This window comes from Felis catus, chromosome D1 (genome assembly GCF_018350175.1).
Source record: "Felis catus isolate Fca126 chromosome D1, F.catus_Fca126_mat1.0, whole genome shotgun sequence".
NCBI lineage: Eukaryota > Metazoa > Chordata > Mammalia > Carnivora > Felidae > Felis > Felis catus.
The window spans coordinates 72,927,829-72,948,116 of NC_058377.1; the positions used below are offsets into that span (position 1 = coordinate 72,927,829).

At 42.7% G+C, this 20,288-nt stretch overlaps 1 protein-coding gene across 12 annotated transcripts in view; it reads right to left on the reverse strand.

The window, feature by feature from the left end:
- Positions 1-18,749: 18,749 nt before the first annotated feature.
- PLEKHA7 (pleckstrin homology domain containing A7) overlaps positions 18,750-20,288 on the reverse strand; it is a 222,667-nt gene continuing 221,128 nt past the window's right edge. For 10 of the 12 annotated variants that reach the window (XM_023239619.2, XM_023239617.2, XM_023239615.2 and 7 more), the window contains one exon: positions 18,750-20,191. In XM_023239619.2, coding sequence (XP_023095387.1) covers positions 20,169-20,191 — 23 coding nt within the window. In that variant the 3' untranslated portion in view covers positions 18,750-20,168. The remainder of the gene's footprint in view (positions 20,192-20,288) is intronic. The other 2 variants (XM_023239620.2, XM_023239618.2) reach the window with 1 other exon arrangement.

A 20,288-nucleotide genomic window follows, 5' to 3' on the forward strand; every position in this document is an offset into this window, starting at 1 on the left:
ATCCTCTGACTGGTGTTATGTGGTTGATCTGTATAGCAGACTGACAAACTGCATTATGGGCTAGTCAATGATCTTTGAATAATTGGGTCCAAAATGTTTCTAAGTAACATGTTCAAAGGCTTGAGTAAAATCTGTTTGGTGAATTTTTATATATCTAGATATTTAAGTATGTGTTGGATGTGCTGGATTTAAAAAAAATTCCTTTGTCACTTTGAAATTTAAAATATTAGGAGTGTAAGCAACTAGAACAGGTGATGACTGGTTTATATAATCTGTTCATACATCAGATCCCCAACATTTGGCTTTTGCTTTTACTTAGTTCTTGTATTGTTTTATAATAGGTGCTACCCTGCAGAGTAAAATATCAAGTCAGTGGGTAGTGGAGAGGATATATGACATTTAATAGATACTTGGTTTGAATACATTTTGCTTTATTCAAATTTCAATTGGCCACAGATTTTTTAAGTTTGAGTGCAAGAGCAAGAGTGAGCGTGTGAATGGAGGAGGGGCAGAAAGAGGGAGAGAAAATCCCAAGCAGGTTCCACACTCTGAGCACAAAGCCTGATGCAGGACTCGAACTCAGGACCTGAGCCAAATCAAGAGTCGAATGCTTAACCAACTAAACCACCCAGGCGTCCCTGCCACAGATTTTCAAATATCTAGTTTCTAGGGTTGCTTATTACAACTAAAGTAGTAAATGAAGGCTGACTTATGTTTAAGAATGGAAAAGGGAGAAATCAGGATTATGTTTTAAAAAGTATTTTCATCAACTTACTGTTTAAATATACTGGGTTAAGTCGTGATTCTTAATATGTAAACAGAAGAACCTTCTTCTAAAATAACTACACTGGAAGACCTTGTCCAAGTAGGGAAGTTCTTATTCCAATTCATATATTATTGCACATTTACATAATTCAGGGTTGGAATAAATTTAGGACACCATATGGCCTAGTGTCCCTGCAGCACGTTAAACATCGTGGCTATCTTTTAAGCATGAACATCAGGGTTGTGTTTTTTTCTCCCCTGAATTTAATAAATTCGGGGGGGGGTTGGACATTAAAGGAAGACAGATGCCATGCCATCTTGATATTCCTACTAAAGTATCAGGTGGGAAAATAACATTATTTTTGTGCAATGAAAGACTATTCAAAAGTTTAATGACAAATTGCCCTGTCATAACTTCTTACCTGAAATACACTTCTGAGTGTTTACCTATTATGCCAATGACTTAGTCTTTTTATTGAAATGTTTTTCAGGAACACAATTTCCAATTTTGTGTGTATTAATAGGTAAAAAGTCCTCAAATCTGTAATTTTTTAAACCTGGAAGAAAGGAAGTTACAGAAGAAAGTTTGAAGTGATTGTTTTTCTGATGAAACAATAGTTTGAGAACAGAAAGGTCACGTTCTTTGAGTAAATCTTGAAATATTTTCAACTACCTGGTTAAACTTGAATGACCACTTCTTACAGAGCTTTGGTTCCATTACTTTGTCTCCACAACAACCATATCCTGGATGTTTCCAATATTTATAAACAACTTTACCTCTGAAGTCACTAATTTAGAAATTACCTCTGATCATGATAGTTCTGTTCCTTTACACTTGTTCAAATTAGGTCATTGTCATTCATAAGCTCTGTCTAGATTTTTAATTGGTCTATCAACTCAATATCATTGTTAAGAGTATCCTAAATGATCTCCAGTCATACCTTCCTGGGAAATCCTATCCCTAGATATATCCAGCCCTCTATGGATTATTTCTGGAGAAGACCAACTGTACAAACCAGTATTACTAAAGCGTTAGTGGCATCAACGCTGCATGCTATCAATACTGTTTAGTCAACTCTTCTCCCATTTGATTGTTTAAAACCTTTATTCATAAACTTGTGACCCTCTCTTTTCTCCTTCATTCTTAACATGTCCTTCCTTGCCTTCTAGCTTACATAAGAAATAGATTTTATCAGGCAAAAATTCCTAGAAGTTTCGCCTTCTAAGTTCACAACCATGGAAAAGGTCCACTCCTTTAGGTCACAGCCTAGCTCTACCACCATCGTGAATATGCTGAGTGACCTTGGGCATAACTAGACCTCTCTGGATCTCCTTTCCCTGTCTGTTAAATGAGGATAGCAATAGCAACTACCTTCCATGTTACTGTGAGAATCTGATAAAACACATTAAATGCTTTTTCACACTGGGAGGTATTCAGTGCTCAATAAATACTAGCTATAGTTAATTCTTTGCATCTTCTTGTGAACCTAATGCTTTTAATTTTCCTTGAGTCTTCAATCTCTGAATCTACTGTCCCGTTTTTGTCAATATCTGTACCCCCCCACAGTATTACATATCTTAAAAATAATTGTTCCTAGATGATACATAGGCTTTTGTGATCCTATCTCATGCCTTCCACATCCAATTTTAATAACTTGCTTCTTTTACTGTCTTCCTGCCATTCTCTCCCTCCTCAATTCATTTCAGTGTGGTTTCTACCCAACCTTGGCACGATTTCTTTGAAAACTACTTTCATCAAATCAATAATTCTCATTTTCCTAAAACGTATTTTTCAGTTAATTCCTTTCTTGACCTGTTAGCAGTACTTGGCATTGTTAACTAGCAGTCTTCAGATGAATATCCACTTCTGGGGTACATGAAGGGGTTCAACAGAATCACTTTTTATACATCCACATGTTCCTGTTCCTAAATTGACCTCCCTGAAATCCACCTCTCCTTTCACGGTAGACTTTCCAGTAGAGGAAAGAAAGGACATACCTCTCCACCATTCCAAACCTCACAGTGTTTAATATTCCTAGTGGGTAGTCTTTCAAGGCTCCAAACAAAGGGACAATTTGAAATATTGTTGATACTGAAGTCTGAATGGAAGTCAGGTAGTTTCCAGTTCTATGCCTTCAATAAAATTAGTAGAGAGCTAAAGTGAATTGTCAGCTGATTTACTAGAAATGCATTTTGATGAAAGATCACATGATGTTTGACCTAGATTCCAAGAGTTCAGAGGATTGAGTTTCTAAAAGTTTCTAAAACCTATTACTGATTCTTCATATGAGTGGGGTTTCTCAGTGCTTTCATCTATAAAAATAGAAAATAGAAATTTTCTCCTTTAGGAATTCCCAATTATGTGCATGTTGCATCTCCTATCTCCACGTCATTTTTCTTTATTTTTAATCCCTGTTTTGTATTCTCCCTTATTGTGAGTGGAGCACTGTATATTCTATCATTCCAATTTTATATTCATCTTTGTGAATTGTAATTTTTTCCTGAGTTCTGTCAGTTCACATTTCATTCTTTGTTGTTTCATCATATCCTCTTGTATTTCTGATGTCTGCTCTTATTTTATAGAGATAAGGTTATCATGAAATCTTTGATCATAATTCTCAACTACTTTGAGGCAATTTTTTTTTTTTTTTGGTGCTCTTCATCTATTGTCTATTTTTCTTGATCTTTTCCTCTCTATTGTAATATCCTCATACAACGCCTGTGTTAGTTCCTTTTTATTGTTTTATCAACTGCAAATATTTACTGACCACCTACTATGTGTCAGGCATTGTTCTAGCCACTGGGAGTACAGTGGTGAACAAAATCAGTCCCCACTTTAATGAGGCTTACATTCTGGTGGAGGGGTGACACAATAAACATCAGATGGGATAAATATTTTAAAAAAACAGGATAAAGCGATTCAGTGAAAGTAATTGAATAAGCTAGGGGCCACAAAGAGTTGTGGGATGAGTTCAAAGACAGCAGTAAGGAATAAGATCATCAGGCCATGGTATGAACTTTGGATTTTATCTGAGAAGATATTGGAGAGAGTTTTTGATTAGAGTGACATGATCTAATGTAGCTTAGGCAGCTGTGTTTGAAAGAAATACTATTGTCAAATGTTAAAATTGAGAACACATTATGAAATCACTGCAGTATTCTAGGTGTGCACAGGAACTTAGACTAGGGTGGTAATGGTGGAAGTAATGAGAAATCAATTCTGGGTATATTTCAAAAGTAGAGCCATCAGTATTTGTCAGAAGACTGGATATAGCATGTGAGAGGGGTCAAGAATGATTTCCTGGAAGAATGGAATTTGTTTACCTACATGAGGAGAACTGATGACTCATTTTTAAATTAAGTTCTTCCCAGGTATTTGTAGGATTTTCATATGGACAATGGGACAAGCTAGCAGATTTTTTTTTTTTTTCATGATCCAGAGTTATATGTGTGTGAACTGTTCTAGCCCTGCCAGTGAAGATCATATACTACAGGAGGGAGTTCTTCTCTTTCCTGCCACTCTAACAGACTGCTCCTGCAAATAGCCTTGCCTTGGAGAAGACACTAGCTAGGTTTCTAGGATCCTTCAGAAGCAAGCATTCTCCTGTATTCCCATTCGATATTCACTACTTTTTCAACTCTTTCACCCATTTGAGAATTACAAGTTTCAGATGTCTCCTAGGTTTGTTGAAGCTGGAGTTTGCAGTTCCATTTCTCATTCTCCTTATTGCTTTTGGGTGATTTCCAAAAGAAGAGAGAAATGACCCCAAACTGGAAGTCATTAAATTATCACACTCAAATTATTGCTTCAACCCCTCTCCCCCTAGTTTGATTTCAGGACTTGAGCTCCCTACCCCAGTCTCAGAAATTACTTCTGGCAAGGATAAATCAGAGGAACACCTGTATGCTGCCCACAAGGTATGCCCCAACAGATACCCAACAATGCCTTCCCTGTTCTTTCCATCTCCCCAAACTGTTGCTCACTGCCCTCAAAGCTGCTTCAAGGAGCCTAACTTACTCTGCTGAGAATAGTATCTCTTATGCCATTACCAGTACCAAGATGTTGTCTCCTAAGGCTGAATTCAAATGGAGACACTCTGTCTGCTTCAGATTATGTGAAGCCATTTCCAAAAGAATTGTTATATTAGAAATGAAAGATCAGTCCTGAAAACTGAGGCTTACAGTTAAGTAGTAAACATGAAACTTAGCTTCAAGCTTCCAAACAGGAAGCCTTTCCTTTCAACGCCAAAGGAAAACACACAACTCATTATAACCCATGGTCTCTAGTTAAACTGGTTATGTGCTTTTATAAACCAGACTACTAGTATTTAAGTTCCAAATGGAACTTTATTTTATATTATATTTTATTTATTTTCTATCCTTTAAAAGATATTATTTTACAGAGAGAGATCATCAGCAGGGGAAAGGGGCAGATGGAGAGAGAGAATCCCAAGCAGGCTTGACACCCAGTTCATTACTCAAAGCAGGGCCCAATTCCATGACCCTGGGATCATGACCTCAGCTGAAATCAAGAGTCAGTTGCCCAACCAACCAAGCCACCCAGGTGCCTCAAGTTCTAAGTGGAACTTCACCATGTGGGTCTTTCTTGTCTGGAGTATTATCCTTACACCAGTTGTTTTCAACCAGGAGGGATTTACCTCCCACAGAATATTTGGCAATGTGTAAAGATATTTTTGTTTATTGCTACTGGGAGGTGATATTAGTATTTAGTGGGTAGAGACCAGGAATGCTGCTACACATCTTATAATGTACAGGACAGACCTCCACAACAAAGAATTATCTGGCCCAAATGTCAGTGTTGAGATGGAGAAACACTACCCTTAAACCCAGGTAAGACGGGCTTCTGTCTTGGGCCATGTCTTAGAGGGCCCTGCATATCACAAATACATATTTATCAGAGAGCATGTAGGTGCCTTTATCACACAGAATCTGCCACTGAGGGCTGGCATAGTGCAGCCTAAAACCTTAAATGCTTAACCTTGTGACTAGAAAATCCTCCACATACTTTGCCTTTTGTCCTTAAAACAAAAGATGACTATGTCCAAATTCCATGATGGTTTGTGGGTTTTGCCACTGCTAATGTCAGATGCTGTCCTGTACTTCAGAGTACAGGAGATTTGAGTGGCAAAGCATTTCAGTAAGAGAAAGACTTATTGATTTGTCAAATCCTTCTCTTTCATAATGAGGTATTGTTTCCTAGCAGGGAAATAAGAGTAAAAAGAGCTAGCATTCATACAATTGTATAAGTCCCTTAATGAGAAAATAGAATATGGAAAAATCAACTTTTAAAGAGATAAAAGAATCTCCCCAAACTAACAAAAGATATCCATTCACAGATTTGAGATCTCTAAATTCCAATGTGGATAAGACAAACTCACATCTAGACATGTTCTAGTAAAAGTGCTGTGAGACAAAAAGACAAAAAGAAAAGCACAGAGAAGAAAAGACACATTATCTTTAAGATTCCAAAAATAAGCTAGTTGACTTCTCAACATAAATAAAAGCAGCTGGAATGCAATGTAATGATACCTTCAAAACGCTGGCAAAAAAAAAAAAAAAAAAAAATCCGCCAACTTAGAATCTTATCCCCAGTGAAAATACCCTTCAAGGGTAAAGGTAAAGAAATTTGTGTTGGCCAGCCCACACAGGGATTCTGATCATTGAGAGAAAGGAAGCACACTCAGTGATTTCCATATTCAACCCCGCTTTCTCCCTGAGGTCATTTTCCAACCACAGTAAAGGAAATGAGCGTAAACAGAAGTAGCAGAGTCACTGGGTGGAAGAAACAGAGACCAGCATTCAAGGCTGTCAAAGAGATTGGGATTTGGAAGGATGAGTATTGGAGATGGGGGAGCTGTAGAGCCCCAAATCTATACAAAGCCATTTCCCTAGGTCCTTGGCTGACTCCTGCAGTGCACACGAACAGGGAGAGACTAAGGGAGTCTATCAAAGAACAACTGCTTGAAGACTAAAAGCTAAAGAGCTGGTCAGGCTCTCAGCCACAATTATTGAAATGGAATGCACCTTGAGGGGAAAATGGTACCAAATGCCTACCTCATGCTTCCTACCTTTCCTCTGGATCTTGGTTCCATACAGAAATCTAACAGCTCTCCAGTGCTTCAAATATGTTTTGTTTTGTTTTGTTTGTACTTTAGCCTCTTTTTCTATTTGTTTGCAGAGGGAAAGTTGATTGACATCTACTTTGTCCACCATTGCTAGAAGCAGAATTCTTTCTTTCTATAAAACATTTGGAAAGAAAAATTTAAAGGCCAAATAAATTAGGGAATATATCATGTTCATGGATTAGGATACTCAACATTATAAAGATGATACAATTCTCCCTAAAGCAATTTACGTGTAATTCATTTTCAATAGGAAAAAAAATCCATTTGCGGGTGGGGGGTGAAACTTGGCAAGTTGATTCCAAAATTTATAAGGAAATTCAAAAGACCAAAAATAGGACAGACATTTGTGAAGAATAAACAAGACACCTTGCTTCTCTGAGTATCAACACTTACTATGAAGCTCCAGTAATTAAAATAGTGTGATAAAATGATACACAAATAGAAAGTGGAATAAAAAAAAAAAAGAGCCCGGCAATAGATTCACACACACACACACAAACACTAAATTTATGAAAAAGGTGGCACAGTACAGCAGTAAGAAATAATAGATTCTTTAATAATTTGAATATCTACATAGAAAAATGAAACCTGATGTCCACTTCATATCTTAAAAAACAATTCCAGTGGATTGTAGATCTGTAAAAGGTAAAACGATAAAGCTCTTAGAAAATACTATAGAAAAAATAATTATAGGAGAACATTTTTATGATTTAGTATAGGAAGAATTTAAACAAGATGCCAAAAAAAAAAAAAAAAACTACAAAGGAAAAAAACCATAAACTTGATTTTCTTAAAATTAGTCAGGTCTATTCATTAAAAGACACTGAAATGGCAAGCCACAGAGTGGGAGAAGATATTTGCAATGCATATAATCAATAAGAAGTACCTGTCTCGCACTCCATTGCACATCACCATTTTACTCTAGCTATTACTGCTGTTGGATCTCATCTAGCCTCACCTCTCACCTTGCAGCTTCTTTTTTTTTTTTTTTTTTTCCAACGTTCATTTATTTTTGGGACAGAGAGAGACAGAGCATGAACGGGGGAGGGGCAGAGAGAGAGGGAGACACAGAATCGGAAACAGGCTCCAGGCTCTGAGCCATCAGCCCAGAGCCCGACGCGGGGGCTCGAACTCCCGGACCGCGATCGTGACCTGGCTGAAGTCGGACACTTAACCGACTGCGCCACCCAGGCGCCCCTCACCTTGCAGCTTCTTGACTGCCCTAAGACAGGGTTCATATGGGAAACGTGGGATCTGGAGATGTGAGGGACACCCTGTCGGGGAACCCTTGGTCAGTGGGGGCCCTGTACTAGAAGATAAATGGTTTTCTCTTTCATATCTCAGATAATTTTGAGGTGCATTTTACATGGCTCTTCAGAAGGCCCCAGTAAGATTGAGCCCAAGTTTCCCACAAAAGTGACCAGGTTGAAAAGACTTCTATTGGTCTCTCTTTCCTTCCCATGTCTGTTCCATAGAATCATTTCCCAAATAAACTATCTTCCTGCAAGCTTTTGCCTCAGGCTCTGCTTTCTAGGGGTAACCCAAGCTAAAACAGGCTTATATTCAGAAAAATCAACAAATCAACAGTAAAAAGATATACAATTCCATAGAATAATGACAAGAGTCCAGATAGGTAGATAGGTCCTTCACCAAAAGAGGAAATCCAAATGGTCAATGAACATTTGAAAAGATACTCAATATTATTAATCAGAGAGATACTAATAAGCCTACTTCATACACATCAAAATGGCTAAAATTAAAAAGAAAGTTCTATTGTATATATTACCTATGGTTGCATAAGTTACTCCCAAACTTACCAGTTTAAAACAATAAACATTTAGAGGCACCTAGGTGGCTCAGTGGGTTGAGCATCTGACTTTTCATTTTGGCTCATGATCCCAGGGTTATAGGATCAAGCCCCACATTGGGGCTTGCTTAAGATCCTCTCTCTTCCCCTCTGCCCCTCTCCCCTGCTCACGCTCTCTAAAATTAATAATAATAATAATAATAATAATAATAAACATTTATCACACAGTTTCCATGAGTCAGGAGGAATCTAGTTAGCTGGGTGCCTCTGGCCATGGGTCTCCCACAAGGCTATAATTAAGATGTCAGCTAGGGCCACAATCATCTCCAGGTTTGCCTGGGAGAGAGGACCCACTTCCCAGGCTGCTGCAGTCTTCAGGTCTTTACTGGCTGTTGGTCAGACATCAGTTCCTTGCCCTGCAGGCCTCTTCATAGGTTAGCTCTCAACATGGCTTCCCTCACAGTAAGCTAGTGAGAAAGCAAGGGAGGATGTCCAAGAAGGAAGCTAGTCTTCTTGTAACCTCATCTTGGAAGTAACATCTGTTGTATTCTGTTTTATCTTCTTCATTAGAAGGGAATTGCCAGCTCCAGGCCACACTTAGTGGGAGAGGCTTATGCAGGGTGCAAATACTAGAAGGCAGAGATCATTGGGGGCCATCTCAGAGGCTGCCCACCACAGTGAGGATGTAGAAGAACTCATACATTCACGGTAGGACTATAAGTTAGTACTCCTACTTTGGAAAACAGTTTTGGCATTTCCTACCTAAGTTGAAGATATGCTTATCTTACAACCTAGCAACTCTACACTAGGTATACACCAAAAGAAATATGAATGTACATGCACCAAGAGACACAAAAATGTTTATAGCAATATTATTTGTAATAGCTCTCAACTGGAAATGCCCAAGTGTCCTTTGACAGTAGAATGGATAAATATTTGTCAAATATTCCCATGATGAATACTGTACAACAGCAAAATGAGTGAAATAGAGTTACATGGATGAATATCATAATGTTTAGTGAAAAAAAATCCAGACACAAAGGAATACATTCTTTATTAGTTCATTCGTACACATTTCAGAAAATAAACAAAACTAAGCTATAGAATTTGGTGATGCCTAACCACAATGAGATACCACATTACACCAGTCAGTTTCTGGCTGACATTATCAACTCAGGCAACAACAGATGTTGGCAAGGATGTGGAGAAAGAGGATCTCTTTTGCACTGCTGGTGGGAATGCAAGCTGGTGCAGCCACGCTGGAAAACAGTATGGAGGTTCCTCAAAAAACTAAAAATAGAACCACCCTATGACCCAGCTATTGCACTACTAGGTATTTATCCAAGGGATACAGGTGTGCTGTTTCAAAGGGACACATGCACCCCAATGTTTATAGCAGCACTATCAACAATAGCCAAAGTATGGAAAGAGCCCAAATGTCCATCAACAGAAGAATGGATAAAGAAGATGTGGTGTGTGTGTCTGTGTGTGTGTGTATACAGTGATCAAAAAGAATGAAATCTTGCCATTCGCAACTATGTGGATGGAACTAGAGGTATTATCTTTTTTTTTTTTATTTTTTTTTTTAAATTTTTTTTTTCAACGTTTATTTATTTTTGGGACAGAGAGAGACAGAGCATGAACGGGGGAGGGGCAGAGAGAGAGGGAGACACAGAATCGGAAACAGGCTCCAGGCTCTGAGCCATCAGCCCAGAGCCTGACGCGGGGCTCGAACTCACGGACCGCGAGATCGTGACCTGGCTGAAGTCGGACGCTTAACCGACTGCACCACCCAGGCGCCCCTAGAGGTATTATCTTAAGCGAAATTAGTCAGAGAAAGACAAATATCATATAAGGACTTCACTCATATAAGGAATTTAAGATACAAAACAGATGAACATAAGGGAAGGGAAGCAAAAATAATATAAAAACAGGGAGGGAGACAAAACATAAGAGACTCTTAAATATAGAGAACAAACAGGGTTGCTGGAGGGGTTGTGGGAGAGGTTATAGGCTAAATGGGTAAGGGGCATTAAGGAATCTACTCCTGAAATCATTGTTGCACTATATGCTAACTAGGATGTAAATTAAAAACAAAAAAAAGAATTTGGTGGATGACTGCCTAGATAGCAAAACTATAATGAAAAAGCAGGTAAGTGATTACCACAAAAGTAGTCTTTCATGGGAGAGGAAAGGCCTATGGAGTGGGAAGGAGAGTGGGAGGGTCTTCTAGCAAACCTTGATTTCTTGACTGAAGTAGCAGTTTTTCTGATCATTACTGCACTGTACATTGTTATTTTGTGTACCTTATATACATGTGCTATACCTTACCCTAAAGAAAGCTTTCACAAAACTACACACATCCTCTTATCCAGCCGTGCACCAGAGGGGGCCCAGAAAAGGGGCCTGGCCTAAGTGCTCCGTGTATATGAGCCAGGACCATTTCAGAACTGCCACAGGCGGGAAGTCCTGTCTGCCTCACAGGCACTGGAAGGAAAGGAAGGTCTGCCGTTTGCTGCAGCGTTTGGCCTCTCCTCCCGAGAGGGTCCAGTCTCTCACAAGTTCATGGCAGGAGGGAGCAAATGGAAAGGGGAACAGGAATGGTTGAAGGGACCTCTGGTCAGGAGTCAGGGATAGGGAACCTTTTTCCAACAGTCACTGGGGCTCAGCTCTTAGAGACAACCTGCCTGCCCCATATGAATTCAGCAAGCAGCTGTGAAAATCCTCTCTATCTACCTCCCCCCACCAGAACTTCAACGAAAAGGTCAAGGGAATTTTCCTCCCCTTTAAATGGAATGAATCTTTCTTGGGCCCAGAAAGAATTATTTATCAGGTGTTCATGGCACTCCAAGTGCCTTTATAGGGCCCAGCCAGCCGTGCTCTGAGGCACAACAGACAACTTTCTTCCTGAAAGCTCAGTTTATAGGCCAACTTCAAAGCCCAGGTCCTCAGAACAGGGCACAAGGCTCCAGTTTGGGAATTGACATCAAAGGGGCAGGCACGAGTTGATCTGATGTCAGGTGGACAGCCGCAGGGCTGCAGGGGGAGGCCTCAGAGGATTCTCCTGTCCTCGGCCCCAGGAGAGTTCAGGGACATAGCCTGGCAGTGGCACAGCCTTGTGAATCCCAGCTTCAAAAGCCCTGGGCCATTTTTACCTGCTGCAGGAACCTGTCTAAAATGGCAGACAACAGTAGAGGGCAGCAGATTGGGGATGGCAAATGACCTCAAACCTGTTTATCCTGCCAAATCAGGGAAAGGAGACAGTAGAAATGTGGAAGAACCACCCAGAGCCCTGCTGTTCACAGTAAGAGTCATACACGAGGGCAAACCAGCATGGTGAGCATTAGCTGAGTGCTCCCACACCAGCGACAGTGCTTACGGATGATCTCATTCAGCACTCACAATCACCCATGCAAGGGAAGTACTATCATCCCCATCTTTCAGAGGAAGAAACAGAAGCTTAGGGAGGAAGTTCAGCAACTTGCTGAAGGTCAGAGTTAATAAGGATAGCTTTGAGTTCTACCATCCCTACTCTTACCTACTACTCAAGGTTAAAAACAGGGTATGAGGCAGGCTCTTTGGGGGCTAGAGTATAAAATAACAGAAGACAGCAGAGATAGGTAAAGTCATCCAAAGAAGACAGGAGGCTCCCTGGCCAACAGGCCTTGACTTCTTTCATTCACTCATTCATTCAACAAATCATTTCTTAGCCCCTTATGGCAAACATTGTTCTGGACCCTAGGGATAATTTGACCAAGACAATGCCCTTGCTCTCATGAAGCACATATTCTTGTGAGGAAGACAGAGAATAAGCAAACAAGAATACAAGTATGATATGTATTAAATGATTATAACTTAAATGCAGGTAAATAACATGGATTTTTTTTTTCTAGTGCTTCCTATGTGGCCACAAACTGTGCTTAGCATTTTCTGTGTAATAACATTTGATTCTCACAACTCTATTCAGGTAACTGCCAATATAAATCTTTATTTTACAGGTGAGAAAACTAAGGTATGAAAAAATTAAGTAATTTGCCCAAGGTCACAGCTGGCAAAATGGAGCAACCAGGGTTAGATTCCAGGCAGCCTGGCTCCAGAGCTTTTGCTTGTTACCTCTGCCTCCTGACTGCCTCCTTTCCATGGTATCAACCTACTAATAAGAGACTGGCTAAGTCATGGCCACATAGAAAGGAAGCACCTGAGGGGTGGAGCCATCTTATTCTGTCTCAAGAGAAGAAGCCCTGGCCAGAAACATGGGCATCGGGTCTGTAGGATGGGGACATCCTACAGCGGAGATAGGACCTCAGCTGATGCTGCTCAATGCCATGAGGACTGTCCAAGATTGCCCTGGTACCAAGACTGTGCCAGGCAACCTTCCAAGGAAGAATTGGACTCGAGAAGTCAATTGTGTGTGTGTGTGTGTGAATGAACACCAGCAGCCTGGCAGTTGGGTTCTCACCCTATTTTCTCCATCTGGCTTCTGAGCCCAGTGAGTATGATCATAGCCCCGAGAGGCAGCCCAGCTCTTGATGCTGAAAAATCTGGTTTCCAAGCCCCCAAAAACCCAGGGACCGATGACCAGGTCATGCATGCCAAAGCAACACTTCTCCATGGGATCCCCAAGAGATGCTCACTGCCAAATCACAGCCATGATGGCAGCTTCCACTTGCTGAGCTGTATTACTCACTAGGCAATGTGTGATACACCCTCCTGTAGGCCTCTCTGCAGGCTTTCCATGAGCTCATCGTTCTTACCAGAGGCAACTCTATTTCAAGTGATCCAGAATCCAGGGCCACAGAAAAGCTCCTCTTTCCAAGGTAACAGCAGTCAATGTAGTGGTTGAAAGCTCTCTGGAGCCAGATACAAGCTCAAACTTCTACTAGTTGCTTACTAGTCTTGGAACCACTGTGCCTCAGTTTTCTCAGTAGTACGGGAATAATAATACCTACAACCTGGGTAGGATAGATTATGTGACAGGATCAAAGAAAGCCTAAAGTCTCAGGGGATGGATAAATCAATGTTTATTTCTCACTCCTGCAAAATTAGCTGTGGACCTTGTGGCCTCTCCTGGGCAGTCCCTCCCAAGTGGAGACTTAGGACAAGACTTGCATCTTGTGGCTGCACTATTCAGAATATGTGACTCCCAGATGGCCACTGCAGGGGAAGAGAAAGCTGGAGGGAGCACATTGGCTCTTAAATGCTTCAGTGTGGCTGTAGGAGAATGAGAAAAGGATCTCATGGTAGAGTCTCCAAACATGGACACCGTCCATTCCTTCCCTTCTAGTACATGCATGCCACTCCACCCTTCAGGAGGCAGACTCTATTTCCCTCTCCTTTAATCTGACTAGCCTTGAGCCTTGCCATGCTCAAGAGAATGCGGAGAAAGTGACCTTATGCCATGCCAGTCCCAAACGTACTCTTCAAAAGGCCTGGAAGCTTTCTTGCCCTTGGAAGCCAGCTCAGATCCAAAGTCCAACTTCCCTGAGACCTTCTTGCTGTAACAAAGACCAAGCAGCCACTTGGAGAGACTGTGTGAAAAGATGGAGATGCCCAGCTAGCTCTCAGCTCATTAACCATCCCAGCTAGGGTGCCAGGCACTTGAGTGAAGAACCCCTCTTGGACATCCCATGCCTACAGTCACTTCGAGAAAATCTGCCCAGCTGAGTCCAATCCAGAATGTAGAATCAGGAGAAATGAGACATGGTCTGGGGCCAGTTTACTTACACACCAATAGAAAGAAGGGAATGTGTCCCTGAGGCAGGGGAGGAGTCATAAAGAATGCCTGAAGCAGCTTCTCCCGAGAGTGAACCAGAGCATGCACAGCCCTGCTTTGGGGCCCAGGAGTCACAAAATTAAGGAGCATAAGATCTCCCATTCATATATAGAATGTGGCCCGGGGTTGGCTAGAGAGAACTCTGTAGAGAGAATCACTCATCTGGCACTTTGGGGGTCTGCAGCCTGGAGAGGGAGTGGCAAGCTAGGCATCTCTCCTAGAGCACAGGGGTGGTGGCCTTGGGACCAAAAGGCATCAAGAAGCTGCAAGTGGGAGTGCTCTGACCTGACAGGACTATTGTGAGCTCATGTTAGATATGTCTGGGGACTCTCTGAAATGACCAGGGAAGACCTGGGCAGAGGACCCCCACTGTGGGCAGAAGGGGGCAAAGGCCACAAAAGCTGTGCTGTTATGGTCATCAGGACCTCATGTGTGCCCACTGTCTAGCATGGTCCTAGGAAACACAGGTACCAGCAAGAAGGCCTGAAAGTGATAGCCAAGAAAATGTCAGAGTGTACGTGAAACACCTTCGGGGGCTCCCAGAATTAGGCAAGAGGAATCTGGGGAGGGCTGGTATTCCCATGATTGTAGGCAGAGAAGATACCGAAAGAACTGCTTACTACTGTGATTCTGACTCCACAGGCTGCAGTCTTCTACGGCTGGGGATTTGGCAGGGACACTAAAAAAAGTTTTGCTAAGATGCCCAGACTCTACATTCTCTGGACATAGAACCCAATTTTCCAGCTCTTTCCAGAGACAATTTTGCCTCTGAACCTGGATTTGAGGTCTAGTAAGGAGGTGCTTTCTAGATCCAGGAGACCTCTAGAGGCAAACAGGGACTTGGACCAACAACGAGCCAGGGACTTAGTCAAAGGGGGCTGTGTGCCTTCAGTGGGCCAGGAGAGCCTTGCTATGTATAGGGAAAACGAGACTTTGAAGCTTCCAGGGCCCAGGACAAAATTGGCAAGAGGGACCACTGCTACAGCCCACAAAACTAGCAAAATGTCCCAAGATATCAAGTCAGTTAAGGATTGAGATGCAGCTCAGGGCTCAGTGAGAAAGCATCTGTGACTGATTAGTGATGTCAACCCCAAGGACTGAGGACAATGGCAGCCTCATGTCTGACTCTGTGACCTCAGCCAAAGGACTGTGTCTCATTCCTTCTCGGTTCTAAAGCAGAGTGTGGGAGAAAGCTAGCAGCTGAGCAGTAAGGAGCCCCTTATTCATGAGGCCCAAACCCTCATTTATCAGGAGGAGCTTTTAGCAAATGCTTCCTAGCTCTCCATGTAAAAGTCTTTGAGAAGCTCAGCTGGGAAGCCTCTTCTCTGTCCCCTGAGCTGTCTCCAGTGAGCCCAAGAGAGGTCCTTTTTAGGGTGCTGCTCCAAAGCACAGCCCTTCCTGGGCTCATCCGCACCCTCTGACCATGACGTGCACCCTCTGCTGTGTGGGCAGGTCCACCCCACATGTGCCCTGGCTCCAGCCTCATCTGCATTTAACATCCCTTGTTGGGCTGTGGCAGAGAATACTCAACAGACTCATATTAAAAATGCCCTTTAAAATTCAAAAGCTTTGAACTAAAGAAATATCTCGAGAAGTTTTCATGGAAAGTTCAGCTCCATGGGTTCAATTCACTACACTTAGATGCACCTTTTCAAATAATAGGGAAAAAATGTAACAGGGTCAGACCCAATCAATATGCTTGTTCAAACAGAATTGCAGGGACTGTGATGTGCACACATTTTGTACTCTGCCTTTGTACCCTGCCACTCGCTCTGAAGAAAGGTTTCTTTGCTCGGAGAGCAATGAAAGTGATAGCCTTTGGAGTGGAGGCGGCAAAGCAATGGCGTGTTTATGGGGCTGGGAGGGGCTGCCATTTTTCACAGCCCCCCAGCCTTGTCTCTTTGTTCTTTTCATAACGGCTTGAAACCCACTTGGGCAAAGTCCCTCGCGCGCCCCAGCGTCTGATGCTGAATCAGAAGCAGAGGGCTCCCAGAATTTGCCTACCATGTCTCAGAAATGTGATTTGTGGATTAGACAAATAATTTGCTGCTTCTTTCCCACCCTTGGTGCAAACACAAAAGGACTGCGGTTGGGGAAAAGGGGAAAATTTCCAAAGCCCAAAATGGGCTCTTGTCTAGCTGAGCCAGGGGCCACATTCACCCCCCACCCCTCTCATCCCCAAACTGACTTAGGGCATATAGACACTTTCCTGGCCTTGAGCTGCAACCTATAATAGCCAGGAAAATCCTAAAGAACCCAGTTTAACTGAAGACCACAGCCAGGTGGGTAGAGCGAAGCAAATAGGCTAAGCAGAGTTTCTATTCTCACAGCCAGACACGAAGGCAGGAAGAAAAGTGAATGATGGGGAGCAAACAAAAGGTTTTCAGCATCTATATCAGCCTGGGTACATCTACTTCACATGCACTCATAAATGTACGTACATCTCAGCTTCATCAGACTAGACCCCAAAGTGTTCTCATTGGTTCTTGCTAAAATTAGATAGACATCCTGGGCTCAGCCTGGGCCAGTTTAAAGTTACAACTCAGGAGAGGATGTCACAAACAGATGCAGGAGCAGCACACTCACACTGTCAATCACAATGCCCTCGTTTAAAACTCTGCTCAGGTCCTGTGGTCTTGTTAAGAAGCAAAGCTCAAATCATTTCCAGAGTGGTCCCCTCCTGGAGGGTCCCGGTGAGCACATACTTGCACAAATGGCCCCATCTTACCTCAAATAATGAATCCTCTTGAGGGGGTTGAGAAGGGGCCAGGCCATGTAGCCTGCTGACACATGTTGTGGTTGGAGCATGCCTTTTCTAAACCACACGTGCTCTTCATGAAGTCTGAGTTGAAGGCCTGCCATGCCCTCTGTAGATGAAAGTTTGGTTCACAATTCTTAGAGAAGAGGCTACCCCTTCTCCTGGCTGAAGCTGGAGAGAACAGAGTCACCATGTTCACTCCTACACAGGACTATATGTGTGAGACAGAAACTGAGACCATCAACTGATGAGTGACTAAAGAAGATGTGGTATATATACACAGTGGAATACTACTTGGCGATGAAAAGGAATGAAGTCTTGCCATTTGCAATAACATGGATGGAACTAGAAGGTATTATGCTAAGCAAAATAAGTCAGTCAGAGAAAGACAGATATCATATGATTTCACTCATATGTGGAATTTGAGGAACTCAACAGAGAAACATAGGGGAAGAGAAGGAAAAATGAGATAAAAACAGAGAGGGAGGCAAACCATAAGAGACCTTTAAATACAGAGAACAAACTGAGGGTTGCTGGAGGGAAGGTGGAGGGGGGATGGGTTAAATAGGTGATGGGCATTAAGGAGGGCACATTTCAGGATGAGCACTGGGTGTTAAACATAAGAGATGAATCACTGGGTTCTACTCCTGAAGCCAAGGCTACACTAATTTAAAAAAAAGTGTCTATGTCTACAGACAGCCACCCTGTGTGTATTGGCTCCTGTACCTTTTTTTTTTTTAACTTTTGCACTCAGTTATTGAGGAATCTCCACTCTCCCCACCACCTCCCCCTCCCCTGCCCAACCTCTTTCATCTGTTATGGGGATATCTCCAAGTAATGCTTAAAACCAGAGTATTTTTTATTTTAAAATTCAAAAAGAGATCAGTAGCTAAAAAGCAGCAGTGTCCTCTGTTCAGAAGGCTTTGGAATCTATTTTCCCCAGTTTAAATAGTTGGAAAGTCACTCCAAACCTTGGGTGCTCTTCTTTGGCAATAGAGAAAAACTGCCATAACAACACACTTGGAAACACACACATCCCTAAACTGAACTGGCCCCTTGGCTTCTGTTTTAAGCCTACATCACAAGTCAGAACGAATTAAATACAAATCCAGTTTGCAATGGTCCGTCACTAACCCGCCTCACTGGAAGGAGCTGGAGGCGTGTGGTTTGGAAAGCCGCCCATGGCGTCACTCCTGCTATCTTGGATTGCCAAACCAACCCCACATGGGAGTCCACAGCCCTGCAGCCCCTCGACCAGGGTTGGGTGGAAGGCCACTGTGAGCAGCTGCTGAAGCCCAGCCAAGGGCCCCAAACACAGGCCTTCTTCCCCCCGGGGCCTCCAAAGTCAATCAAGTGTCAAGGAACTGTCAGCAGGAGAAACTTTTCATAGGTCACACAAGCAGGATTGAAAGCGGACACTGGGGATTTTCCAAAGAAATGGAAAAAAACTAACACAGGCCACCCATGAGAATATATAGCCAGCAAGAAGCAGGAAGCATATCGGGTTAATATTTTAATCTGTTCATCGCCATTTTTTTTTTTTGCAAACCATCACACCTTTATTTAAATTAACTTTTTTCTTGCAAAATATTAATTTCATTTTTCCAACAAAATCTTATAAAGGCAAAAATAAAATCTTATTTTGGCAAATGTCATGAAGTTGATACTGGCAGCATATGGAGTTAGTTAAAAATAGACGGCAATTTCTAAATATAGTTAAGATTTTTTTTTTTCCGACCACAGTCAAAGACAAATTTTCATTTAAAGTGTGGCCCCACCCAATGGAGTTTTTTTTTTTTCCTTTAAACATCATTTTCTGTATGCAGAATATCATGAGCTCATGATTTAAATAAAGGGCCACAAACACTGTGCCTGGCTTGGCACAGCCTCACTAGAGGCTGGAAGTCAAGTCAAAGTCCTGCTGCTGGCCTTCAGGGATGGTGGGGGCACACTGCCTGCCCTCTGGCCACCAGACCCACGTCCTGGGGAAGCTGATCTAGGTTCTCCAGGGCAGGCAACAAAGCCCTATCACAGCCCAGCGTGGAGTCAAGGAGTTTTAGGTAGACGCCACCCAGTGTGAAGTTTATTGCTTATGATACAATAAAAGGTGCTTCCTCTCACCTTTTCTGTATTTCAAGGTGTGTGTGTGTGTGTGTGTGTGTGTGTGTGTGTGTGTGTGTATGAACTTTTTTTTTTAATTAAAGCAAACTGTTCTGTTTTTCCCAAGAAGAGCCCTTTGCTGAGAGAACCCATGGACAGGTCTGGAACCAAACCTCTTGAATACACTATTGCCCCTAAACCAAACCCAAGGGCCAAGGTATGGACTTGGGCTCCACATGCCGCCCTGGTGGAATCTCCCCCTCCAGAGCTGGTCACCAGGCCAGGTCAGGGACAGCTGACCTCTGCAGCTAAGGGCCCCTCTTCCCCCAGATAACATGCCAACAAGCCTAACACTGGGCTCCCCTGGAAGCACATCTCAAATGCAACCTTCACCTGAGTTCACTGGATACTGGACTGGCCTCTGCCCGCCCTTCTCCCCTACCCATACCTACCACCCAAATGGTACCTGAATCTGTATGTGCAGCTCCAAAATCCTGCATCCTCACCTTTCCAGCCACTCAGCCCTTGAGGTGAACAGTAGAAAATATATTCTGATTCTAAAATACAGCATCAGTATTTTACAGTGTGTATCAAAAGTGCCTTTGTCATATGTAAAAAGGAGTCTGAACTAAAGTCGTTGGGGGTCGGGGGGGTTGTGGTTAGGACCCAGCCCTATAGTGAAGTTGTGGCTGCTCCTTCCTCCAGCCAGAACCCCTGCTGAGCTGGAAGGGGTTTCCTTGGGGGAAGGAAGATCAATCTTCTCGGAGGAAACTGGTTCCACTGGGCCCCTGGCTTCAGACTTCTCCTTTGCACGTTGGGTCACGGGTCAGTCACTGCCTGGGCTGGCAAAAAGCACAGGAGACAGTGAGAGCCTGGCAGGATCCCAGCCCACATCTGGGGAGCAGGCAGTGGGCATGTCTGCACACACACATGACAGGG